The sequence below is a fragment of the Dendronephthya gigantea genome, unplaced genomic scaffold (genome assembly GCF_004324835.1).
Source record: "Dendronephthya gigantea isolate DGI-Jeju-01 unplaced genomic scaffold, DenGig_1.0 000010F, whole genome shotgun sequence".
NCBI lineage: Eukaryota > Metazoa > Cnidaria > Anthozoa > Malacalcyonacea > Nephtheidae > Dendronephthya > Dendronephthya gigantea.
Genome location: NW_021163020.1, coordinates 1,301,311 through 1,323,501, shown reverse-complemented (window position 1 = coordinate 1,323,501; position 22,191 = coordinate 1,301,311). Strand labels below are relative to the sequence as shown.

General features: G+C 36.8%; 4 protein-coding genes across 8 annotated transcripts; 3 read left to right on the top strand and 1 right to left on the bottom strand.

Moving 5' to 3' along the window:
- Nucleotides 1-27: 27 nt before the first annotated feature.
- On the top strand, nucleotides 28-10,476 carry LOC114518495 (rho guanine nucleotide exchange factor 5-like). Of its 5 annotated transcripts, none has more exons than XM_028538497.1 (23): nucleotides 28-176; nucleotides 3,704-4,092; nucleotides 4,196-5,282; nucleotides 5,388-5,538; nucleotides 5,783-5,844; nucleotides 5,943-6,041; nucleotides 6,122-6,255; nucleotides 6,351-6,429; nucleotides 6,519-6,566; nucleotides 6,655-6,672; nucleotides 6,919-7,106; nucleotides 7,279-7,335; nucleotides 7,480-7,655; nucleotides 7,770-7,845; nucleotides 7,925-8,001; nucleotides 8,082-8,211; nucleotides 8,329-8,403; nucleotides 8,499-8,591; nucleotides 8,698-8,876; nucleotides 9,059-9,208; nucleotides 9,337-9,416; nucleotides 9,516-9,620; nucleotides 9,832-10,476. In XM_028538497.1, the coding sequence occupies exons 1-23, from the start codon at nucleotides 119-121 to the stop codon at nucleotides 9,990-9,992; spliced, it is 3,672 nt and encodes a 1,223-aa protein (XP_028394298.1). In that variant the 5' UTR covers nucleotides 28-118; the 3' UTR covers nucleotides 9,993-10,476. The 5 variants fall into 5 exon arrangements, with proteins under 5 accessions (XP_028394298.1, XP_028394302.1, XP_028394301.1 ...); XM_028538501.1 differs by lacking the exon at nucleotides 28-176 and adding an exon at nucleotides 1,295-1,409 and having other exon boundaries at nucleotides 9,832-10,475; XM_028538500.1 differs by lacking the exon at nucleotides 28-176 and adding an exon at nucleotides 1,419-1,796 and having other exon boundaries at nucleotides 9,832-10,475.
- A 3,059-nt stretch (nucleotides 10,477-13,535) lies between these two features.
- Nucleotides 13,536-15,016, top strand: LOC114518107 (opsin-VA-like). Its single transcript, XM_028538033.1, has one exon. The coding sequence runs from the start codon at nucleotides 13,639-13,641 to the stop codon at nucleotides 14,449-14,451; it is 813 nt and encodes a 270-aa protein (XP_028393834.1). The 5' UTR covers nucleotides 13,536-13,638; the 3' UTR covers nucleotides 14,452-15,016.
- A 1,269-nt stretch (nucleotides 15,017-16,285) lies between these two features.
- LOC114518108 (meprin A subunit beta-like) lies at nucleotides 16,286-19,590 on the bottom strand. Its single transcript, XM_028538034.1, is given in 12 exon segments — nucleotides 16,286-16,368; nucleotides 16,523-16,632; nucleotides 16,923-17,182; nucleotides 17,325-17,429; nucleotides 17,431-17,478; nucleotides 17,859-17,912; nucleotides 18,147-18,362; nucleotides 18,460-18,543; nucleotides 18,626-18,717; nucleotides 18,800-18,926; nucleotides 19,076-19,252; nucleotides 19,451-19,590. Coding segments are annotated over 11 exon segments (1,338 nt in total). The 5' UTR covers nucleotides 19,530-19,590; the 3' UTR covers nucleotides 16,286-16,368; nucleotides 16,523-16,536.
- Nucleotides 19,591-20,348: 758 nt separating this feature from the next.
- On the top strand, nucleotides 20,349-22,190 carry LOC114518521 (pre-mRNA-splicing factor SPF27-like). Its single transcript, XM_028538544.1, has 8 exons — nucleotides 20,349-20,441; nucleotides 20,787-20,879; nucleotides 20,999-21,069; nucleotides 21,169-21,270; nucleotides 21,356-21,466; nucleotides 21,587-21,629; nucleotides 21,720-21,757; nucleotides 21,857-22,190. Exons 1-8 carry the CDS (start codon nucleotides 20,358-20,360, stop codon nucleotides 21,945-21,947), a joined length of 633 nt encoding a protein of 210 aa, XP_028394345.1. The 5' UTR covers nucleotides 20,349-20,357; the 3' UTR covers nucleotides 21,948-22,190.
- The last annotated feature ends 1 nt before the right edge of the window (nucleotide 22,191 follows it).

The window sequence follows — 22,191 nt, the reverse complement described above, 5'->3', positions numbered from 1 at the left end:
AGAAAAGTTTTGTTCGATTTTTAACTGGACTAAACACAAGTGGTGGTTGCTCTCTTCGCTTCGAGAAGAAAACTTGATTCAACCGAACGTTAACTTGACATTCATCCGTATATTGGCTATGGCTGGTTCCCGGCTTGTCTTCCAGTTTATCTATTTCGGTCAGACTAGGAAAGTAGGTGAGTAAATTAACATTAAGATGTAGAATGAAGTAAATGAAGCATGAATATAAATTTACCCTAATTATACTTGTGCTATTAATCAAACTTCATGATACATATTATGTTCTGCCATATTACTCTATGTACAGGAATGTAAATGCTAGCAGTAATAATAAAACTTTATCTTCAATATCATACTGTACAAATAATTAGTCCTCCAAAGACAATGTATCATTTTAGACAAACATCGAGAAACATTTTGATTATTAAAAAATACCCCACACGATTAACAAAGCAAGGCATACGAAATTGAATACAATTTGATAATTTCTTATGATAACGAGAACTGAGAGGTTTCCAAAGAGATTTAGAGAATCCGTAAAAGTTTATCGAAAATGAAGGAATCCAAGACGGACATGTTTTGACTTTTTAGATTGTATGTTTTAAAGCAATAAAGGCTTCGTAACTTGGTTCAGTATATTTTAAACTTTAAAGCTAGGCTTCGTCACCGGATTGTTAGTCGTCTATTTGTGCCGTGGTATCTTTCCTATATTTGTTTGTTGTTAAAGAGCAACTTATTTTACTGATTTGGTGTATAATGTATATAATATTGTAGCATTTTCATCTTTTACAATTAAACAAAATTTCTCTACAGCGTACAGGATTTCAGTATGTCTAAAATATTCGACCCTCCGGGTTGCAATCCGGTATCTGTAAAATGTTAACGAGGCCCAAGATAAACTGTAGCCAATGTGGTATCGTAAATGTTTACCGACGATGAAGAATGAGTGGTGATGAAATCAGTGCTAAAATTAAATGCCGCTAGCTCGTATTCATGTGATGAAGAAATTAAAATTCACAAAATTGGAACGAGACAACTGAAACAAGCTATTCTGTAGGCATGCATGACTACGTCAATTCCACGATAAGAAATATATAGTTTTATCCGTCTATGCCTATGACCATGATCTTTTGCAACTGCGGTTCAAATCAGTTCGCATGGTGGCATGTCGATCTTGTAAACAATTCTTTCCAAAACTCGATTGCATCTTACGATAAAAGTTCTTATCTTCTAAGGCGACGTGGCATGTTTTCAAACCGTTAATTAATGTGTCGCTTTGAATTCCTGAACATTGTTGTCAAATCTCATTCGATGTCATCCTCGGTTATAACAATGACATCAGCAGTTTGTCTCTCACGCAGGCAGTTACCATAACGTAGGCGAGCAGTTGTGTGGTTTTCACGTTTGTGGTATGCAAGTTGTGTATTATTTTAGATAAATTATATTTTGTGAACCGGTAGTGGCAACCTACGCCTTGGAGTGGTTCCCAGACTTTCATGTCTTCCGCCATATATTTCTGTGGATGTATTAGTACTCGTATAGGAATATTCATTATCCTCTAAAGATATATATTATCTATATGTACGTAATAATGGCTGGATTTGGGCTGTTGGTATAATTTACTCATTTTTGGTTGTCTTGACCTCAGCAGTCAACATCACTCTCCCAGGGGTTTTGTACTAGACATTAGGGGGAGAAATACCCGGTGATTTCGATTGTATCAAATTAGCAACTTCCTTCAATCACGGTTTGGTGTTTACAAAAATTGTGGCTGGAATTACTTAGCTGACATACAGGTTCGTTTGGGACAAGACAGGTACAAATAGAGATTATTCTATATCTAAGCGTCGCTGAATTTTTAACAAAGATCAGACGATGGAATAAGGCTTCATACGTTCAAACACCGAAACGCATCGATTCATTCTGGGTTTGACGAGGTACTCTTTATACACACTCGAATGTTTCATTCTTTATGTACGAAATCGAAAGCTTTAGACGGTGAAGTAGAAATAGCTTTCATTTTGAGTTATCCTTTATTTAAAAGATGCCTCTTGTTCCTATTCCCGTGCTTCGGGAATGCCTAATTACTTAACACAAACAAACAAATAGAATAGCGAGCATAGAAGCTAGTGGTTTTAGTTCATCCAAGGAACGTGCGACTTTCTATAAAGTATCTCGAATAATTTGTTACATTCGTACCCATGTCTACGACATTTGAGAGGAAACTTATTTCACCTCGTAAGTTTGTCTCTTTGACAAGTAAGGGCGCTGCTTCAAATTTTGATATATTTCCGTTTTTGATGTATTGATATTAGACTATGTTTACGTTTTGCTTTGCCTGTGGAGTTGAACAACTTGTAATGAACTGTGAGCGAAGAATTACCAATCAATCGTTACTATTACTTCATTAAATGCTTATTTCTTTATCATTTAACGAAGTATTTTGTATAATTTGGTTAAAGGGTAGCGCGATCTAAGTAAAAGTCTAAGCGTGTGTCTTGAACTTCTCGTAATACGAGGAGCGAAAATTATTTTTGTGTCGACAAGAAAGTTGCGTAATGGCTTCTGGTATAGATACGGTGATTATACAGTCAGATAAATCGCTAATTTATGCTATTATTAGATTTGTATTTCTATCAATTATTTCCATCAAATATATCCATTTTGATAGCGCAGTAGAATAAATGTAAACGAAGGTTGATTGGTAATAAAGCATAGTATTTCAATGTTCGTGTAGTGATATGGGTTTATTTATATGAATTATAAGTACTTTAAGGAAGTAAGGGCATTTAATTTTGGAAGTGTCTGTTTTGCAAATCGATATACCAGAAATGGATGTATGCAACAAAATAGTGTGGTAATTTGATAGATAGTGTATCTTATTTAGCTATACCTATCACTAAAGATTCTTCGGTAAATAAATTATAAATTATTTCTTAGGATCGGGTATATCACTTTAATTTAGCAATTTATTGACGATCGATTGATGATTTTCATTTTGAAAGTCCCTAATGTTGTGGACGTATGCACGTCCATGTGACTGGTCAGTTAAGTTGAATGTAAATATAGCTCTATCATTTCATTTTATATCAGTTTCTGTTGTGTGACATCGAAATGTAGAACAAACAATGATTTTTAAAAATCCTTATCGGCTTAAATTTCCGTAACTTGGCAACGATGAAAAATAGACGATGAATATTTTATCGAGGTCATATTGTCACGTACACTAAGGAGTTGTCCTCAGACTCTTAATCATCAGTATTGTTCACTGACGAATGCTTGGCCTCCATTGCTTTTCTTCGCCTCCGTGAATACGATAACGCTCGCTTTATCTATGATATTCGAGATGTAATCGCGATCGAGCTTTTTGTAAAAAAATATTATATGACGCTTTTGAAAATCTCAACAGAACTTGCCGCAAAACAGGTGAAAATTTTTGTAGTTATTTCAAAGAATCACATTTACTTCCTGTAGATCTCTGTAACGAAGACTGCGGGGGAAATACATTAAATTATAAGAATGCAGGCGGTCGGAAATTCTTGCTGAAGAACAGACAAAAATATTTAAACCAGACGTAATTTCCTTTGTTGTGTTGTGCAAGTTTTACGTCATCAGACGGTCTCGTCAAGACATTCGGTCGCATCCGCCATTATTTTCGTAATCCTGCATTGAGACTAGCACTAACATGAAATTATGATTTCAGAAATCTCAAGCAGCAAAAGAAAGGAGAAGAATGTCAGATCAAACGTTGCCATCATGAACATGGCTGAATCAAGACCACGTCCTCAACCAAAGCCAAGACCCCGGCAAATTTTACCGCCAGAAAAAAATCGTTCATCAACAAATGTCAGTCCCAACCTCCCACGGTCTGAAGGCAAGCCACCACCTATTACAAAGCCTAAACCAGCTGGTTACAAACAACTCGATTTCAAAAATGATTTTTTAGTCAGTATTACAACTGATATAGATATAGGCGATGATTCAGAACAAAATAATTCGGTGGGTAATGGCATTTTTGAAAAGAATAATAATGTTCCAAATTTGAAACATGGGAATAATACGGTTTTGACCAGAAATGGATTAAGTGAGAAGGTAAGCGATACAGTTATTGCGTCAATCTGAAGCGTGTTTTTCATGTTTTTGTTTTTCATATTTATGTGCCATCAAATTAACTTCCCTCTGTTTCTCTTTATAGGATAAAGATTCCTCTTCCTTTGGTGAAAAATACAGAAAACCCTTACCACTTTTACCTAATGAAAGCCCGGCAATTGTGGATGATGAAATCATCTCAAGTACTGTGGAAGAAGAGTTGGCAAAACCTACTATTGATATGTCAAAATTACCAAAGAAGCCTCCCAGGCTACATATCTCATCTTCTGATACGCAACTTGTTTCAAAGCATAATACCGGAGATTTGAAAGGAACGAGTTCTGTATTTTTTGACGATTTAAATGATTCTACTGCAAATACAAAGCGTGTTCCGCCTCTGCCAAGGAAGCCGACGTGTTTACGAAAGTTTGTAGAACCAAAAGAAGCTTTGACTAGTACTTTTTATACAGACGCAAAGGAAAGCGAAGGAAGTTCGCCGGAAAATCAAAATGCAACTCCTAAGGAGAGATCGAAAATGCACACACACTCGGACTCTCAGCTGGAACAATCACACAAACCTATTTCGTATCTGAAACCAAAGACTAAAAACATTGCAGCTGGTTGCACGCCACCGTTGCCAAGGAAACCGGTTAGAAGGCAACCACCAGTGCCTAATCAAGTGACAGATTCAGTGAAAAAGGAATGCCTTGAAATCGCAGAGAATAATAGAAAGATTGTTAGTAGTAACATTGGCGGGAGTAATAGTCGACCACCACCGGATAGGAGGCGAATCTCGATGCCTCCTTCATTTGAAAAAAGAACCGATATAAAAATCGATGATAAAAGGCGATCTAGTGAGCCTGTTCAAACAGACTCAAGTATACAAACAAAAAGCTTAAAGGAAGATGAAACAGAAAATGAAAAAACTCTTCAAACAAAAAAGTCAGCGCTGCATCGACAAAAACTTTTATTTAACCGCCCACCGCCACCTCTCACCAATCAAGGACCCACCCGAAGGCCCCCTCCTAGTTTACCAAAGCGACCGTCTCTCGAAGGAAAACGGCGATCTGAACCCCCACCGTTACCAAATGCGCCAAGACCTTTGTCTATAATTCGGGGGAATGCAATGAAATTGAAAAGGTTTAGCAGGTCACAGTCTGAAGGGGATCTTTTTGACTCCGCTGTGGAAGAAGGTAAAGCTTTCATTTTTTGGGAAGTATCTCATGAGCGTCTACAATTTGTGCAACTGCTTCATGTTTCCTGAGAGATTATAAATTCGTTTTCTTTTGTCCATGTAGATTCTATATATAGCGAAGCTTACGAGCATTTTCAGGACCCTGTAAAGTCGGTTCACACTGAAAACAATAATAGTAGCGATGAGGCCGAATACGAGAGCCCCGATAGAAAAGTCGTTGAGGAGTTTATGCAAGCAAGACAGCCAAAATCGGAGTAAGAGATATATGAATAGTTTACTAAACATCTCATTAACAATAGATTGCTTACAAAAAACATTTCCTTATATCTTTGCATTTATTTCCATAACTCGCCTCTCTTTTTATTATGTATATCTAGATCAAAAGGGCGGTATTGATAAAAGTAGTTATTTCGATCGACTAGATTAGCAGGCTAGATAAGTTATTCTAAAATGGAAACAAGACGTTCTTCTCACATTATTTTTTTGATAATTCAACAGGCCGAGTCCAGTAGGGAAAGAAAATCTCAAGAATGAAGGAAAAGAAAAGTTGAAATTAAAACGTATGGGATATCGCGACGATTTCACGTCGTTGCCGCGTTTTTCAATTTAAAGATTTCTTTGTTGATTTTTCATATGATCACGACATTTTAACTTTCAGGACTGGAATCGACAACGTATTCGTCAAGTTCAGACGACTCTGAGCATGAATATGTGGAGCCTGCTTCTCCATTACCCGAGAAGAAAATAAACAATAAAGGTATATAAAAATATTTACCATTAACTTTCAATACTGAAGAATTATGAAGAAAGACAAATAGCTGTCTTCATTCCGTCTAGTTTCACCTTCTCCTACAAACACTGTCAGCTCCGGTGGATCTAGTAATTATGTTCAAGCCATACACGTTTCCGAATTGTCACAAACTGATGGCGATGCTGAATCTGAATCTACTACGGGAAAATACGAATTCAAGGTAAGATCTTTTCTCATTTCTCATACTGCTGCGGTACTGTAAATTTCGTTTCTTAGAAACCTCGAACTCAGCTTTTTGGCGTTATTTCATCTTAGCCATTTAATGATATGGACAGTGAGTGGGCACAAACGAAAGTGATTGACTGGGAGTACGAAGGTGAAAGTACTGATTCAGGTTTGTAATACTTTTAAATAGCAAAAGAGCACGTCGACTTATTTTTTCTTCATCGTAATTTCATGTGTTTGTGTACATGTTCTTGATAGAGGCAAGTTACGTTGAACCAGATGGAGTTGATGATCTTGATGATTTAGGTTTGTACCTGCAAATATTTCTTCCATTTTAAGAGAATACCTATTTTTATTGACCTATGCTCAGTTGAAATATTTATTTACATTTCAGATGACGAAGATGACGAAGGTATTGAAACATAACAACGTGATAACACAAATACAATTAGCTATTTTCTCTTTAATAAAAGAGCTCTTTGATAAGCATTTACAACGTGGGTGAAGTGTTGACCCTTCAGTGTAACCACGCACAGTGTAGTTAAACAAGATCTTGCTATACAAAGTGTGATAAAAGAATGTTTTCTCCTCTTACATATTGACAAAACATCACCGCCTGATGCGTGTAGCAAAACAAACCAACTGTTTTGTTTCCTAGCTTTCACAGAAGAACCTTTGTATCAAGTATACCAAGCAGTTGTGTTTGAAAAGGAGAGGACGTTGAGCTTAAAACGAGGGAAGAAAGGGAGCAGCGCTAGCTGTATTTCCCCTGCACGTGGACGAGCGTTTACCTTTGGCACAGGAACTTTACGTGGAGGAAAGATGTTGTGGTCTCAGTTACCTGAAGTAGGTCCACCGTTCATCATGATTTAGAGTTGCAGCACCTGTAGCTTAATACAGTCAGATTAAATTACAGTATTGAACCGTCAATTTGGACCGTCAAAACAGCGACAAAACGTAAATAATTGTCTTCACACATTCACAGTAATCTGAATTAGGCTAACGTTATCATTAACAGGTCCGCAATACAGGCTTACTGGATAATGTGACTGCCGAGCAACGCAAGCAACAAGAGGTTTGTAAAGTTATTCAATTCAACGACCATTCAGATTTGCTTAGTGCCATACAATTGTGCTACTGCATGAGAATAGTTCAAAGAGTTTCATGCATAAGAATGAAAAAAGTTTTTGACATTGATCGCGTGTATATTTGCTTTTAGGCAATATTCGAAGTGATATCATCTGAAGCGTCTTACTTGAAGAGCTTGAACTTACTCGTAGATCATTTTCTCAAATCACCGGCGTTTTCCTCTGATTCAAACGATCCTGTCTTGAGCAAACACGAAGTTTCTGAATTGTTTTCAAATATTATGGAAGTTGTTAATGTCAGTGAAAGGTAATTCTGCATTCAGCCTAGTACAGCCCTAATTGGTAATGCATGAAAATGCCAAAGTTTTGGCATTAGTCTGATTTAAAGCAAAATTAAGCAAAAGGACTTTTATATATTTAGATTTTTAGACGAGTTACGGTCACGCCAAAGGCAGTCAGTCTTGATCGAAAGTATCAGTGATATTATAACAGACCATGTAAGTCTTCAGTTGTATAGCGCTACAACCAATACGTTTTGCAAGATATACAACTATTTTTACCTTTTTTTTACCGCAGGCAACCAATAACTTCCAAGCATACGTAACATATTGTTCTAATCAGTATAAACAAGATAGAGCTTTGACAAATTTAAGGTAAGAAATACAAAGCATTTTTGCTTGCATGCATTTTGAGAAGGAGAATATAAAAAAGTTGACTTAAAATGTTTTCAAAGGAAAACGAATTTGAAGTTTTCTGAAGCTATGGATAAACTGGAACGCGATTCTCGAGTTTTTGGTTTATCGCTGCAGTCATTCTTGGTCCTCCCAATGCAAAGAGTTACCAGATATCCTTTATTGGTGGATGTGAGTACATACTATCGCTTGTTTTTCGTCATTTTCATTGTATTGTGCGGTGAAGAGAACCAAGTGTGTTTTACCTCCAAGATCCTATGTAAATAGAGTTTTAAATGTTGTGTTTAGGCGATTGTTCGTCGTTGTGAACCTGGACACAAGGAATACTACAAAACGGATGGAGCTTTGAAAGCTGTAAATCAGGTAGATATGGTTATATGGACAAAACGTTTTGGTAAAGAATTGTAATAACTGCAAAGAAATAAAAAGTGAATTGAAAAATCTTAATCTTATCGCAGGTTGTACATAAATGCAACGAGGGAGCAAGGAAGGAGGAACGAAAAGAGGAAATGATACAAATCGATAAGATCATCGCTTTTATGAAAATGAATGTAGGTTTTTTACGTTGTTATTGTATTGTTGCTTTACTATTAGTTGGTATTGTTATGGCTCTAAAGTGTACATGACTATTATATTGTTGCTTTACTCTGTCATTAGCCAATCAAATTAGTCACAGACGATCGTTGGTTGCTTCGTCGTGGCCCAATTCAGCTGCTTGAGGTTGAGAGTAAATCAACACTGAGTAACACTTTGCGAGGAAGGTTCAGAAAATACCGTGTGAAACCCATCTATTTGTTTCTCTTCAGTGATTTGTTGGTCGTCACGAAAAAGAAAACGTAAGTTTTAACCGGCATCGATCAGGTGCATTGAAAGACAATGTAATGATTGTATTACTTTCTCGAGCCTACTCAGACTTGACAAAACTCAGGTCCTTCAAACAGAAGCACTAGTTTTGAAGCTGTAAATTCCATGTAGATAGAAAACTCTGTAATTAAAGTTTTCAATTATTGTGTTGTAGTGATTTTTTGTACAGCGTTATTGACTACGCGAAAAGAAACATGATCAGAATACAAGAATCCACTTCAAAGGCGACAAACGCGTTTGTTTTGGTTTTTCTTGAAAATTTTGAGAAGAAAACGAAAGAGCTGAACGTGCGAGCCGATAATGAGTAAGTTTATATTTGCGGTAAAGATTGGTCATTCGTTAATTATGTGGTTTTTTATTTGGCTATATGCATGTGCATCAATTTTTCAGTAACGGACCACAGTGTACTTAGATTATAATCTTATACACTAGGACGGATTTGACTCGGTGGAAAGAAGCATTTGAACCACCATCAACTACGACAGATGATGAGAAAATATATGAGACGTGGGGTAAGTTAAACTATTGATGATGGACACTTTTCATTGCTGTTCATATATAATCGTTGAGGAGTGCTGGTGTGAATAATATTTGAATCAATTTAAATCTAGATTGTCCGCAAGTGCAGGCGGTACATGACTATCAAGCTCAACAATCAGATGAACTCAGTCTTGTACCTGGGGATGTCGTAAATGTCCTAAGGAAACTTTCTGATGGTATAGATTTTTATTAACATTTTGTACAATTTTAAAGCAAATAAGATTATTTTATATAATATCTTGTGACAGAATATTCTCAGTTAGCCTAGCATTCTTTTTCTATGTCGAACTATGCAACGTTTTCGCCATAACCAGAACTTTCTTCTTTCTGATTTCTTTTATTACTTGTCTGCATCTTTACAAACAACGTCCATGTCTTTCTCGTAAGGTTGGTATGAAGGTGAACGTATCCGTGATGGCGTGTGCGGATGGTTTCCCGCCAATCACACGGAAGAAATTCGTAACGAGCATGTTCGCGCCAGAAATCTTCATCAGAGATACAGACTACTTGCTGCATCCACTGCTTTTCTTGACACAAGGAAAAGGTGACGTCATGAGGGCGTTTTTATAGCCCAGTTACATTTTGTCTGAGTAGTTTTTACGGTCACTGATTTATTGAAATATTGTTGATATATAAATATGATCCTTTGTAATTTTAATATTTTTTAATTTTGTATAATTGAATCAGTCGCAGAGTTTAAATTTCTAGTTTTAATGCAAGATTTGAATAATATATTTTTATTGATGTAATTTTAAATATTTAGGACTGAAATTTGTGATCCAATCTCGATATATGTAAAATAGAAATGAAATTCATTATTTTTCCAAGTCACGTTTATACGTGATTACGAGTTGAGAGGGAGCCATATCAGAGAATTTTTTTATGACAAATTATCTGACTTTTGAAGTACGAAAAAAGTGAAGTATATATATAAAACCAGACGTGGCCGTTTTAATCGCATTTTCCCACGTAGATAACATGTAAAAAAGGAATTAATGCCCAACAACTGTTAGTCCATTTTATTTCTGCAGCTTCTCTTAAAAATGACAAGGCCTGCAATTATAACTTTGAGGGATGTTAATTTGTAAAGGGTGTTCGAAATGCTAAGAAAACGTTAGCAGATCGTAAGAAATGTTCGTATTTGTCAACTTTGGATGCCTCAGAAGTAGAGTTGCATTGCAAGTTGCAAGGAAAGTTGCATAGTGCAATAGCGCGTTGAATCTCATTGATCAAGTAATATCATGCATCATGGTTGACTTATCTGGATCTATCGGTATAGACATGAGCTACAGGGGTGGTTTAAAGATTAATTTAGGCGTTTTAGATACGGATTAGTTTTGCATTAATAAGGCAAGCTTTCTTCTAAACATGCAAAGGAGATTACCATTTAGAAATAATTTGAACGTGTTTCTTCGATTTATATTTAATCCAGAATAATTAATACGACTACGTGTCATTCTATAACTTTTAAACGCTAAAAAATGTCCACAGTACTATATCTTAATAATCTTATAGTTTGTTTGAAAAACGCGGCTATCATCAAAGACATCTAATTGAGTGCACTGTTGTCGAACATCTTTAGACAAAACGCATGCAAACTGCCCTGCGCCAGCCGCCAAAAGAAATATAAATATCTATAATATACCATTTTATACAGCCTGTTTGAAGACAATCGCAATTTGATCATTTAACGGAGGCGTTCTCAGTTCTCTATCTCAACAACTAAACAAATTTACCTCAACAGCACTAAAGATATCTCTATAGACTTGGCAAGAATTGTTTCCTCTACGCCTACGAGTAAGTTAAAATGGCGTGAGTGTTTATACGAACTTCGCATTCATGCAGAGCTGCATGTTTGATGTTCATGTGTATGTGTTTACATAAAGAACAACCTTCCCGTTGATAGCATTTAAAAGACCAGAAGTAAATGATATATTTGAAATGATTGGAAATTTGAAAAGCTTTAAGTAAGACTAACTTATAAGAAATTTATTTATTGAAGGTATTAGTTTAGATCTCGGTTTATCATGCATTATCTAAAGCTCGGCTGGACAGGCAAGGCTTTCTTGTGCACTGTGGTGTCATCTCTGTAGTCCCATCATGTATTCATACAGAGAAATGTTTAAAATATTAATACGCCCTTTGACTTTGTAATTCTGCATGCGTTTGATGCATGCATGTGATTTAAATATAACAACAGCTGCTGTTGCGTATACTTACATGTTTACAATATGTTATGTGGACCTGTTTATATCAAATTGGTGGGTAGTATTCGAGCTATATATATTTTCGCTTGATAGCATCAGTAGTATATAGTAGCCTACGTCAACATGTAGCTGTACAATTTACGTCAAAAAGTGGGCGATTTGAAGGGAAAAAAATAAGCTATTGATTATACTTTAGGATCGGGATGATAATTGTTTCAAGTAAATGCAAAAACGCTGCACTTTTAGAAGGATTTCCTATCCTGCCGGTCATATGTCGCTCTGAAATTTTGATTTCCAAATTTTGACTGGCACACGTGTACGTGCTCGACACGCGACAATCGACAGGCGACACTGTTATAATGTTTGCGTTACACATCGACATCGTAAATCTGCATGGTCTTTGTCATAGGGATATCATAAATCACTCGATGTCCCTCAAGGCGTGACAATACAATCACGATATCAGCATACGCAGGGTTGTTTATTGTTTTTTACGTTTTACTTGTGTGGCTAAGAAGATTCGGCTCAGATCCAAGCATTATTCGCAGGAAATTGATGTCATCATTTTTCTTAACTGATCGGTTTTTACAAGCAGTGTTGCGAATCACGCTGAACGTTTTTCTTGATTCTGATACTGGAGAACAGGGTAAACAAACATATACTACTATAAGAATTGATTAGGTTTATTGACATGGCGGTTTATAAAATCGCGGTTATAAATGCTAATATAAATGTTTTAACTGGCATGCAGACATGAGACATTTTATTTACAAATTAAAGTTTGATCTGCTATTTGATATGAGATAAAGTTTGGTGTGATATGCTAAAGTTTTATCCAAGTCGAAGCGAGGGTAAAAACAAAAGACGCTAAATTAATCACTTCTGCCCAGCCGGTTCCTTTCGTTAAAAAATAAAGTTTGAAGTATCCCCTATATTATGCTCAAACATACTAAGATGTTTTTCTTAGGACTTAGATTTTTTATTCCACTCTGGAAAGGGTGAAAAATCTTCAGTACAAATTTGTAGAAATAAGCGGCGCCTTCAAAATAACAAAGACAGATATCGCGGTGTCGAATATAATTAAGTGTATTTTTGGCGTAAATAGATGAGAAAAAAAACGCAACCATAAGGCCCATATCTTGGAAGTTATGAGATGTACGACTTTTTGTTTACGGTAAAAATACACTTAATGAAAACTGCTTAACTATACCATGCTTTTGTGAAAAACGGCTCACATGTTTCAATTACCTATAAGAGTGTCTCGCCTGTGCAAAGCCGAACATCTTTCGAAGCACCTGACACTCGTATTCTCAACGAAACTGATACTTATTTTACGAATTTCCATCGCAAAATTTATTATCGGTTTAATATATTTACTTTGGGTATCTTAGAAAAAAAATATTGACATTGTATATCTTCACTGTACCTATATACTACATCAGGCCTCGGAGTGATAGCACGCTGTTAGATGAATCCTAAAGCGTGCATGTTTTGAAATTTTTTTTCCCTCTAGCTTGTAAGATTCGTCCCTCTCCCCTTTATCTCAATCAATTTCCATGATTCCTTTTTACATCGCTTATCAGGTTCATCTCGCATGCGTGTAGTCAAACGCTGTAAATGATTTATTAAGATAATCAGAAGAATGATGGAAAAACTGGACGGAGGATTCGTCGCATGGCATTGTGACATGGAACGCAATTTGTCCACCACATTAATTAAATTTAAATGAATGATTGATTATAAAAACGAACGGAAAGTGTTTATCGATATTTCAATCACGTATTCTTTTGATGACAAAATGCCACAGAGACTACAGCACTGAAAAGCTACTATATAGACGGACATGCTCGAGAATTTTACAGATTCTTCTGGACTGAACGATAACCCGTATGCGATAGTTCAAGCTTCCGTGCACGGGATCGTTGCAATATTTGGAACTTTAACAAACGCTATTGTCGTATTAACATATCTAAAATGGCGACGGAGCATGTTCGAAATCCCAAGAGACCAACTTATTTTTACATTGGCACTGGCCGATTGCATTTCATCGCTTTTTGTGGCGCCTTTGGGATTCGCTGCTTCGGTTCACGGAATGTGGACATCAGGACGTGCTGGGTGTGTTTGGTATGGATTTGTCAGTACTTGGACGGGTCTGTCGTCGATATCTCTTCTCGCGGGAATCGCTGGAGAACGATATTTCACTCTGGCAAACCCAAATTTGCGTTGGGCATCGTTTTGCAAAAAACGTACCAAATATTTCATAGCATTTGTCTGCACAGTTTCTGGGATAGCAAGTGCGTTCCCTCTCATCGGTTGGTCAAAATATGACTTCGAAGGCAAGGGCTACCACTGCTCCATAGTGTGGAGTGCTCAAACTTTCAATTACGGGTCATATAGTATATTTCTACTGTTATTCTTCTTCACTTTTCCATTGGGATTGATAATCTACTCATACACAAAGATTTATTTTTTGGTGCAAAGAATGTCGAATGATGCAGAATCGATGTGGGGCAAAAACGGAGTAGCAACGCGGCAAAGCTACATCGCTCAAGTTAGAGTAGCCAGACAACTTGCTCTTTTAACGGGGATGTTTTTGTTTGCGTGGACACCTTACGCTGTCATGTCCTTTCTTAGTTTAACTGGCGCTGTCAAACTTGACGAACAAGCAAGCATGCTCCCAGCATTGTTTGCGAAAATGTCGTATATTTATAATCCACTAGTTTACTACTTCACCTTCAAGAGATTAAGAAGGAGATCTCTTCAATTGTTCAAAAGTTCTGCATATACTCAGGACGTATAATGGCCAGTGGGTTTCTATGCTCAAGTAATAAACACATCATTACTTACTTGTCTATATACGCGAATTTTATTGCTATTGCCGGAGAAATTAATGGTCTTGTGTTTAGTTTGCAAGTTTTGACAAGCGGGAAAGTGAAAAGAAAAAGGCATGCCCCGTGGGAGGCAGAGGAGCAGAAAAATACTTCGCAGGCCAGCTGCCGATTATCTTTGAATCTTACTGCTTCCTGACGTCGTTTTAGGGGAATTTTCATATAAGTTGTAATGCTTGCAAGATTCCGCTCGTGAATGTAAGATATTTCCCCCCAGGATAGGAACGGACAGTGAGTTTGAATTGCGTTCAAGCATTAGTTATCCTCCCTTACACACTGCAACACTCGAAAGGACCTGGGTCCTCGAAAGGACCTACGAGAATTTCCAGGTTAAAGTAACAAACAGAGAAAATTTTGAGTTGAGACGATGCAAGTTTTTTTTTCCATTAGAGTAAATTATGTGGATATTTTCCGACACGATGTATCACTGACACTTTCAACTTCCTAATGGCTTTCCCTTTAGAGTATTTAGCAGACGTGGTTAATTTCATCTCATTAGTTTGCAAATGTTTTATATCGATGGCCTGTGGTGAATAAAATATTATTTCACACATGATGTACTCCGGTTACCTGCCACTGCTTTGTCTTTCACCTGCATGCTAACAGCTATTAATATGATTGTAAGCGTGTGACCTGTTTAACGTGTTTCTCTTTTAAGTCCGTTTTCCACTGGGTGAATTTATTCGCGCGACGCGAAGCGATATCTGAACTCCAGTGATGTTTCGCCGCGAAATTAAAAAGTAAAATCGCTTCGGGGTATTTCTCCTCTTTTGCTATTCGCGCGAATAAATTCGCCCAGTTGAGAACGGGCTTTAAAGTAATTATTGTAATAATAATATTATAATATTACAATATATGATGATGGTTATTAATTATACATACCAGCAATGAATATTTTGTTAATTAACCTTCCTTTTATGAACTTTTTTCCATGAGAATAAATAAGAATTCCTCATGTTCCCCAAGTCTGTTTTATTCATTGGCGTAGCTAGCCTCACGACCTAGCTAGTAGTTATTTCTGCTATGGAAATATTAAGTTATAATTATTTAATTGCTTCTACGGGCAATGAACAGCAAGATATTGGCATAGCGGCCCGGCTAAATTGCCATGCTGGGCTGCGCCACCTACTGTATACACCACCAGTGGGCGTAGCCAGCCTGAAAAATTGGTCATGTCACGCAAATTTCAAGTCATTCAGAATATTAGAATCAGGCTGGCTAAATTGTCAGGCTGGCTACGCCATTGGACACGACTACCACATATAACATTTGACAAAGTTTCGCAGAAATGCAAAAATAGTGATAAATTCATTCAAACCAATCATTATAGAATCAGGCTGGCTACGCCACTGGACACGACTACCACATATAACATTTGACAAAGTTTCGCAGAAATGCAAAAATAGTGACAAATTTTGAACATGAGTCAAATTTTAAAAATGGTAATTCGTAAGCAATTAGAAAGCTTTTAATTCGCCAACACGCACGCAGTTCCAACTAAGGACCACTTTGTGTATTTCAATGCATGAGCTGAAATTTTAAAAAAGTAATTCTCAAGCAATTACTGAATTATAGAAAGCTTTTAATTCGCCGACACGCGCGCAGTTCCAATTAAGGACCATTTGTGTTTTTTGTATGAGATGACACTATTTCACTGGAGATGAAATTGCATGTGGCGAGAAAAAAACTAGTACTGAAAGACCCCCAAAGCATAAAAAGGACGACGAAAAACAGAAGGAAAATGAACCTGAAATTTATTACTATGAATATGCAATAAACACAAGATACACATCATTAGCCTCAGTTGGTAATTACTGTATTCTTCAAACCTACAAAGAAATTAAAATGCAACACTGAAGTCGTAAAGGTTTATGTCAGGATCAACAACGGTTATTATATCACGGTTAAAATTATGTCCGGATATTTGATGATATAGTTAGTTAAAATTTAATCATCTCCATTGAACTAGAATTTTTTGCTTACACATGCATATAGTCCTAAATGGTTTCAGGACAGTTTCCTGGAAGAAAGTGTACGTCATCAATGGCAATATCACCTTGGTAACCATCACCGCGGACACCTTCAAATACAACCTGAAATGCGAGACACCGTATTTCATTGTGAAATTGACAAGGGGGGTTGCGTAGGGTGTTGCTCCTCCATGCAAGTAGCCCAGTCGGCAAAATTGGGGCATATTCGACATTTTCGGGAGATAAAGATAGAGAGCAGTGCTCGAGTTAATAGTGACAACACCAAGCAATAATAAACCACGCTCATTTTATCGGTAAAACTAGCGCCCGACAAGCCCTTTCTCCCCCAAGAGAGTTTCACAGGACCAGCTCCAGGTATTTTATATGCGATGGGTAAATCCAAGTAAAATTACCTTGAAGGCCTTCGGCATGACGGGCAGTTGTATTTTCCCTTGATGCCAGATATCTCCCTGCGTTTCATTCTTGCTCCAAACAAGATTGTTAGTAAAGCCTTGTTTTGTGTAGACATTCAATTCGCCAATATGTTTTCCAAGCATGTGATAGTAGAAGGCAAAACACTGATTATTGTCTGTTGCTGGATATTCGGGGCTTTCTAGCAATGCATTATCGTCAGGTTGACGAGGAGAAGAAGCTTCGATGTAAAAAAAGTGACCTTGAAGTTAAATAAAAAGGTTATATATATTATTTATCAATTGATAACGCGATAAAACTGTCTAATTTAAAATATAATTTAAATTGGCATCAGAATCGCTATGCCATATCATATCTGAATAGTGATAATACTGAAATATCACCAAAATGTCCTGTGGTATGATCAGCTTCAGGTCCAGTCTTTCCACTCGGCGTCCCAGCTATTCTCAGTGTCCAGTCAAATGTGTCCAATTCTTCGCATTTCTTCTACATTACGATAACCACACGTTCCATTTTCAAACGTGCAGTCGTACGGCCCTACAAGCATCGTAACAGACATGTCAGTAAACTGCTTTTCAGGCATTCGTATTAAATAAATTTTCGGTGCAATAAAATGACAATTATGAGCCAATAATTATGCACTATCTTGAAAATATCTCTTGCGGGATAAGTTTAAACATTTGTGATTCTAAAGATCAGATAAAACTATCGCAAAACAAATCCGGGAAGCTAAAAAGATAATGATCACTAATATGCATGCATGTGCATTTAAATGACTGACATCATATATTGGTTAGATTTTTGCGGACATCAACCTGATTGAGGTTAGCTTATTTGTTGATGTCTTTAGGCCTCCATTGTAAAGGCATGATCTCTCTTACTAATATTATATTTCAGCTTCGTGCTGAGTTAATTACCTGATGGAGGCGGTGGGCGTGATGGCGGTGGTGGGGTAACTATTGTCGTTTGGCCTATGGAAAAAAACCCTGATTACTCTCGTGTCACAACTGTTTATAAACGATATATATATAGAATAACAGTCTTTAACGTTTACTTCACTACTGCCGAGAGAATGCGAACCAATGAAATGGGACGATTCAATCAAAATTAACCAATCATGAGTGTCAAGTCAGCAGGAGGTCGGGGTAAAGGCAGTGGTAGTGTAAGTCGAATCTAAACTCGGGTAGTTATTGATTGGGACCAACCATTGCATTTATATAATAAATCTGCTTGCTGTACATCAAGCGGGCTCAAGCCCTTTCGCTGGCCAAGTTGAATGACAGACGGATCTTTTGGGACAATTGTTATATTTCCGCCTCCGAATGCAGTCGATGAATAATGCATAACTGACATGTAGTCGTACTCTGAACCAAGAGAGTCAATTTGGGAACGGTTATACTTGTTGAAGTTGTGTTTCCTGTCTGCAAATATGGAAAATATACCATTATACACATGATAGGAACTTCTTACCCAGCTTGGATAAGCCAGATAAGGAAGATCTACACAACACATGCTTACTATCTGGAATATTATGCCAGAGAATTTCCACGTGCTCATCTCGATCTGGTCTGCTCTGTTCATGCCAAAAACCAACTGCATGACCTAAAAATTATTTTCAAGGGTTTGTCAACCGGCAGTTTGATAGAAGACTATATATGAACATCATGTTTGTAATCCGTCTTACCTATCTCATGAGCGATGGTTCCAACTCCATAGCATCCTTCTCCCAGAGAGATTTGTTGCATTCCGCCAACACGACCAACGTACGACCAACATCTAAAGAAGTTTTATCGTGGCTAACTCGGATTTCAAATATCTCATCTGATCGTTACGGACAGAAATGATTGACTCAACATACCCTCCACCAGCCCCAAAGAACTCGATGTAATCTGGCTCGGTTGTTCTTGGGATGAACGTCAGACAGCTCTGACTTTCCCATTCTTTGAAGGCGTTGTGGATACCTATCATTGCTTCCGTATTGTCAACTAAATTGAAAAGATTATTTCTTTCGATTTTTTGACTCGCATGACTGCAAAATGCGATACATTGAGACAAAACGAGCGTTGATTTTGTAGACATAATAGACTATAGATACTAATAAATTAAACCAGTTTCCTAAATACGTAAACCTTACGCAAATCTTCCGTGATGTTATAAGGAACAATTCCTCCAGGCCATAATCTTTCCTCTTCATTGGTGATTCCTCTCTTTACACCAATAGGGGCATCAATGTCGCCAGTTGTTTCCAGAGCGAATCTTTGTTGAGACAACAGCCTAATGTCAGCCTCAAATAAAGACGGATCGTTATTCTCTGTAAAAAAGTTATAGGAAATAGGCAATGTTTTAGTATTAAATAAATAAATGAGAAAAATGGATGGAGATCTGCCAAGTGGACGAGATCCTATACCCATTTGTACATTCAATTATTTACAAGTTCATCTTTAATAGAGGAAGCTATTTTTTTAATGTAATGAAGAATTTAAAGTGAATATATATATACTGCACACACCTTCCCATATAAAGCTGGTTGTTTTGAGAGCAGGTATTAACAACACCAAGCCAAATGCAATCCAATTAAGCTCAAACATTTTGCAGTTGCTGTACAAATCGACTATGGCTACAGTCAATTTCGAAACGATTACAACTGAATAAATGATAGAAGCGGGTTCTGTGTTTTTAAATTAAAACAATTAATTTTTAGTCTTAGGTGCTGTTAGTGCGCAGTAAAAATGCTTCAGAACAAATAATTACTCCAAGCTAACTAAATACAACCCAAAAGTTCAAAATGAATAGCAAATAGTTCTTTTCCTCTTGTAAAAAACCTGCCAACAAATTAAACAGCAATTGTGATCGATTTCAAAATATGAATTGTGAAAGGAAACCGCTCGTGACTCGAGATAATAACACGCACAGGTTTACTGTGATTATGTTTACTTCATTAAAAGTTATGTATTCTTGGTTGTTTGCAGTGTTTTTGCAGCTGTAGAACTACTGTTTTAAACTTATGTCGTAATGGTAGCTAAGTCATCGATTAAAATTGAATTCCTGTGTATAAAACGTTTGGATAAAACGTTTCACTGTTTTGTCGGTTGTCCATCTATTCATTGGAAATACTAGAATATTATTTCGGGATTGATTTCTTTCGTTTGTTCTTTAGTGCCTCATAACGAAGCATCTGAAGGGCTTCCAAATCCAATAGACTGCGAGTTGTCTGGCAGAACGTCAAGATGTCTGGCGTCGCGCCAACTTGACGGGCGGCGCGCCAAGTTGTCTGGCAACGCGCCAAATTGACGGGCGACGCGCCAAGTTGTCTGGCAACGTGCACATCCATGCAAGAATACGAATGACGTGTTGTTATATGAAGTGTCGTCTTCAATCTTTGTGTCAACGCGGGCTCAGTTCTTTCTTTTTCCAACATGGCGGCCGCAAGTTACGAAGTGACGCCTGATGCTTTACCTTATTATGACCAAGGCTACGAGGAACCCGAAGTTCGAGAGATGGTATGATTAGATCCTTTAAAATCTAGAGTAAAAAGCGGAATGCATTACACTTGTTCTCTTTTGATAGTTTGGCTCAATTGAGCGAATTAGCATGTAGAAAACATTCGTTATAAATATATTTTACAATTTTATATATGTTATTTTATGTATCATGTACTGTATCATATAAACTGTATTAATCTACGGAGTGCTTAATGGGTAGGAAAATGTCGTGTTAGAAAGAAGGAATTCACTGTGTTGAATTTCATTGAATACCTAAGTCATAAGTGTGGTGTGATTGCTGTCAAAATTATGCTGAGGAATACATTCAATAAACATATAAATATTCATAAGCGTCCCTTTCAGGTGAATCAGTTGATAGATGAGGAAACAAAAAGATACAGAGGGTCGAAGAAGTATCTAGAACACCTACCACCTGTTGTCTATGACAAATTTTTGGTGGGTTGTAGGGCCATTGTCACAAGTCATCCGTTGCCTTTTATGAGAATATTCAAAAATGCATTTTTTTAGCAAGTGCATGCATTTAATTTGAAACAAAATGACATTTTTGCATGTAGACACCGATACTGAAGAATGAGTTTGACAGAATAAGTAAGCGACAACCGATGGATTTATTAAGTATGAAAAGGTAGTATTACAATAAATATAAAACACATGATAAAATATTTTAATGATCTTACCAGGCAGTGTGATTTACTAGTTTTATTCTATGAATATAAAAATTCAGATATGAACTTCCTCTTCCATCAACTGCACAGAAGAATGACCTAACAGCTTGGCAAGAGGCTGTAAATAATTCTTCAGCACAATTAGAGCATCAGGCAACAAGGTATTGACTCGATAAATAATAGGATTCTCTTTTGTACCTTCTGGGAAGACTTGCATTACTGACCTTGGTTGTGGTCCATATACAGGATCTGTAACCTGGAGTTATTATCAACTTATGGTGGTCAGGCATGGAGAATGCACAATGATGTTATAATGGCAATGCTGCAGGAACAACAGAAGAAGTTATTAGACATTAGGTACATTTAAGACTTCTTTATGAGAATATTTTGACTGCATAAATCACAACAGTGCATTATGGCTGCAATTCATCCCAAAGACAGAGATACCATCCATCATATCCAATTTTAATATTTCAGGAAAGAAATCCAGCAAATCAACTGGCAACGAAAAAGTGAACAAGTATGCTGAAGTTGCTGGTTTTTTCAAGATTTTTTACAAAAGAAATTTTGGCTTTTGAACTGCTTTTTAAAACTCTTTTTTTGTTTTAAGACCACTGCGGGAAAGGATTTGCGAAATTTAGAACAAAGGTTTTTGAATATTTTATTTTATGATTGTTTTCTGTCTCTAAATCTTTGATGAAATCAAATACCTAAATTAAAATCAAACATTTAATTTTTTTTAATTAGTTGGATTGGTCTTGTGAGCAAGAACTACGAAATCGAACGGGCATGCGCAGATCTGGAAGCGGAAATCGAGAAAATGCAGATGAAGGCTTAAAACGTTGATGGTTATAATCATGCCGAGTCCAACAGCTTTTACTTGCTTGTGAAAGTGAGAAGCCGACGACAGAAAATAGGTCCAACGAAAGACAACCATATGTGTTGTTGTTTTTTATGGTCGGAGTCTCAGAGAATTATCTTTCGCCAAAAAGTCTCAGTTATTCTGTCAATATGCTGCGTTGTTGTTCTTGTATTTTTAAATACAACTACTGTAAAGATGTGAATTAAATTTTGAAATACGT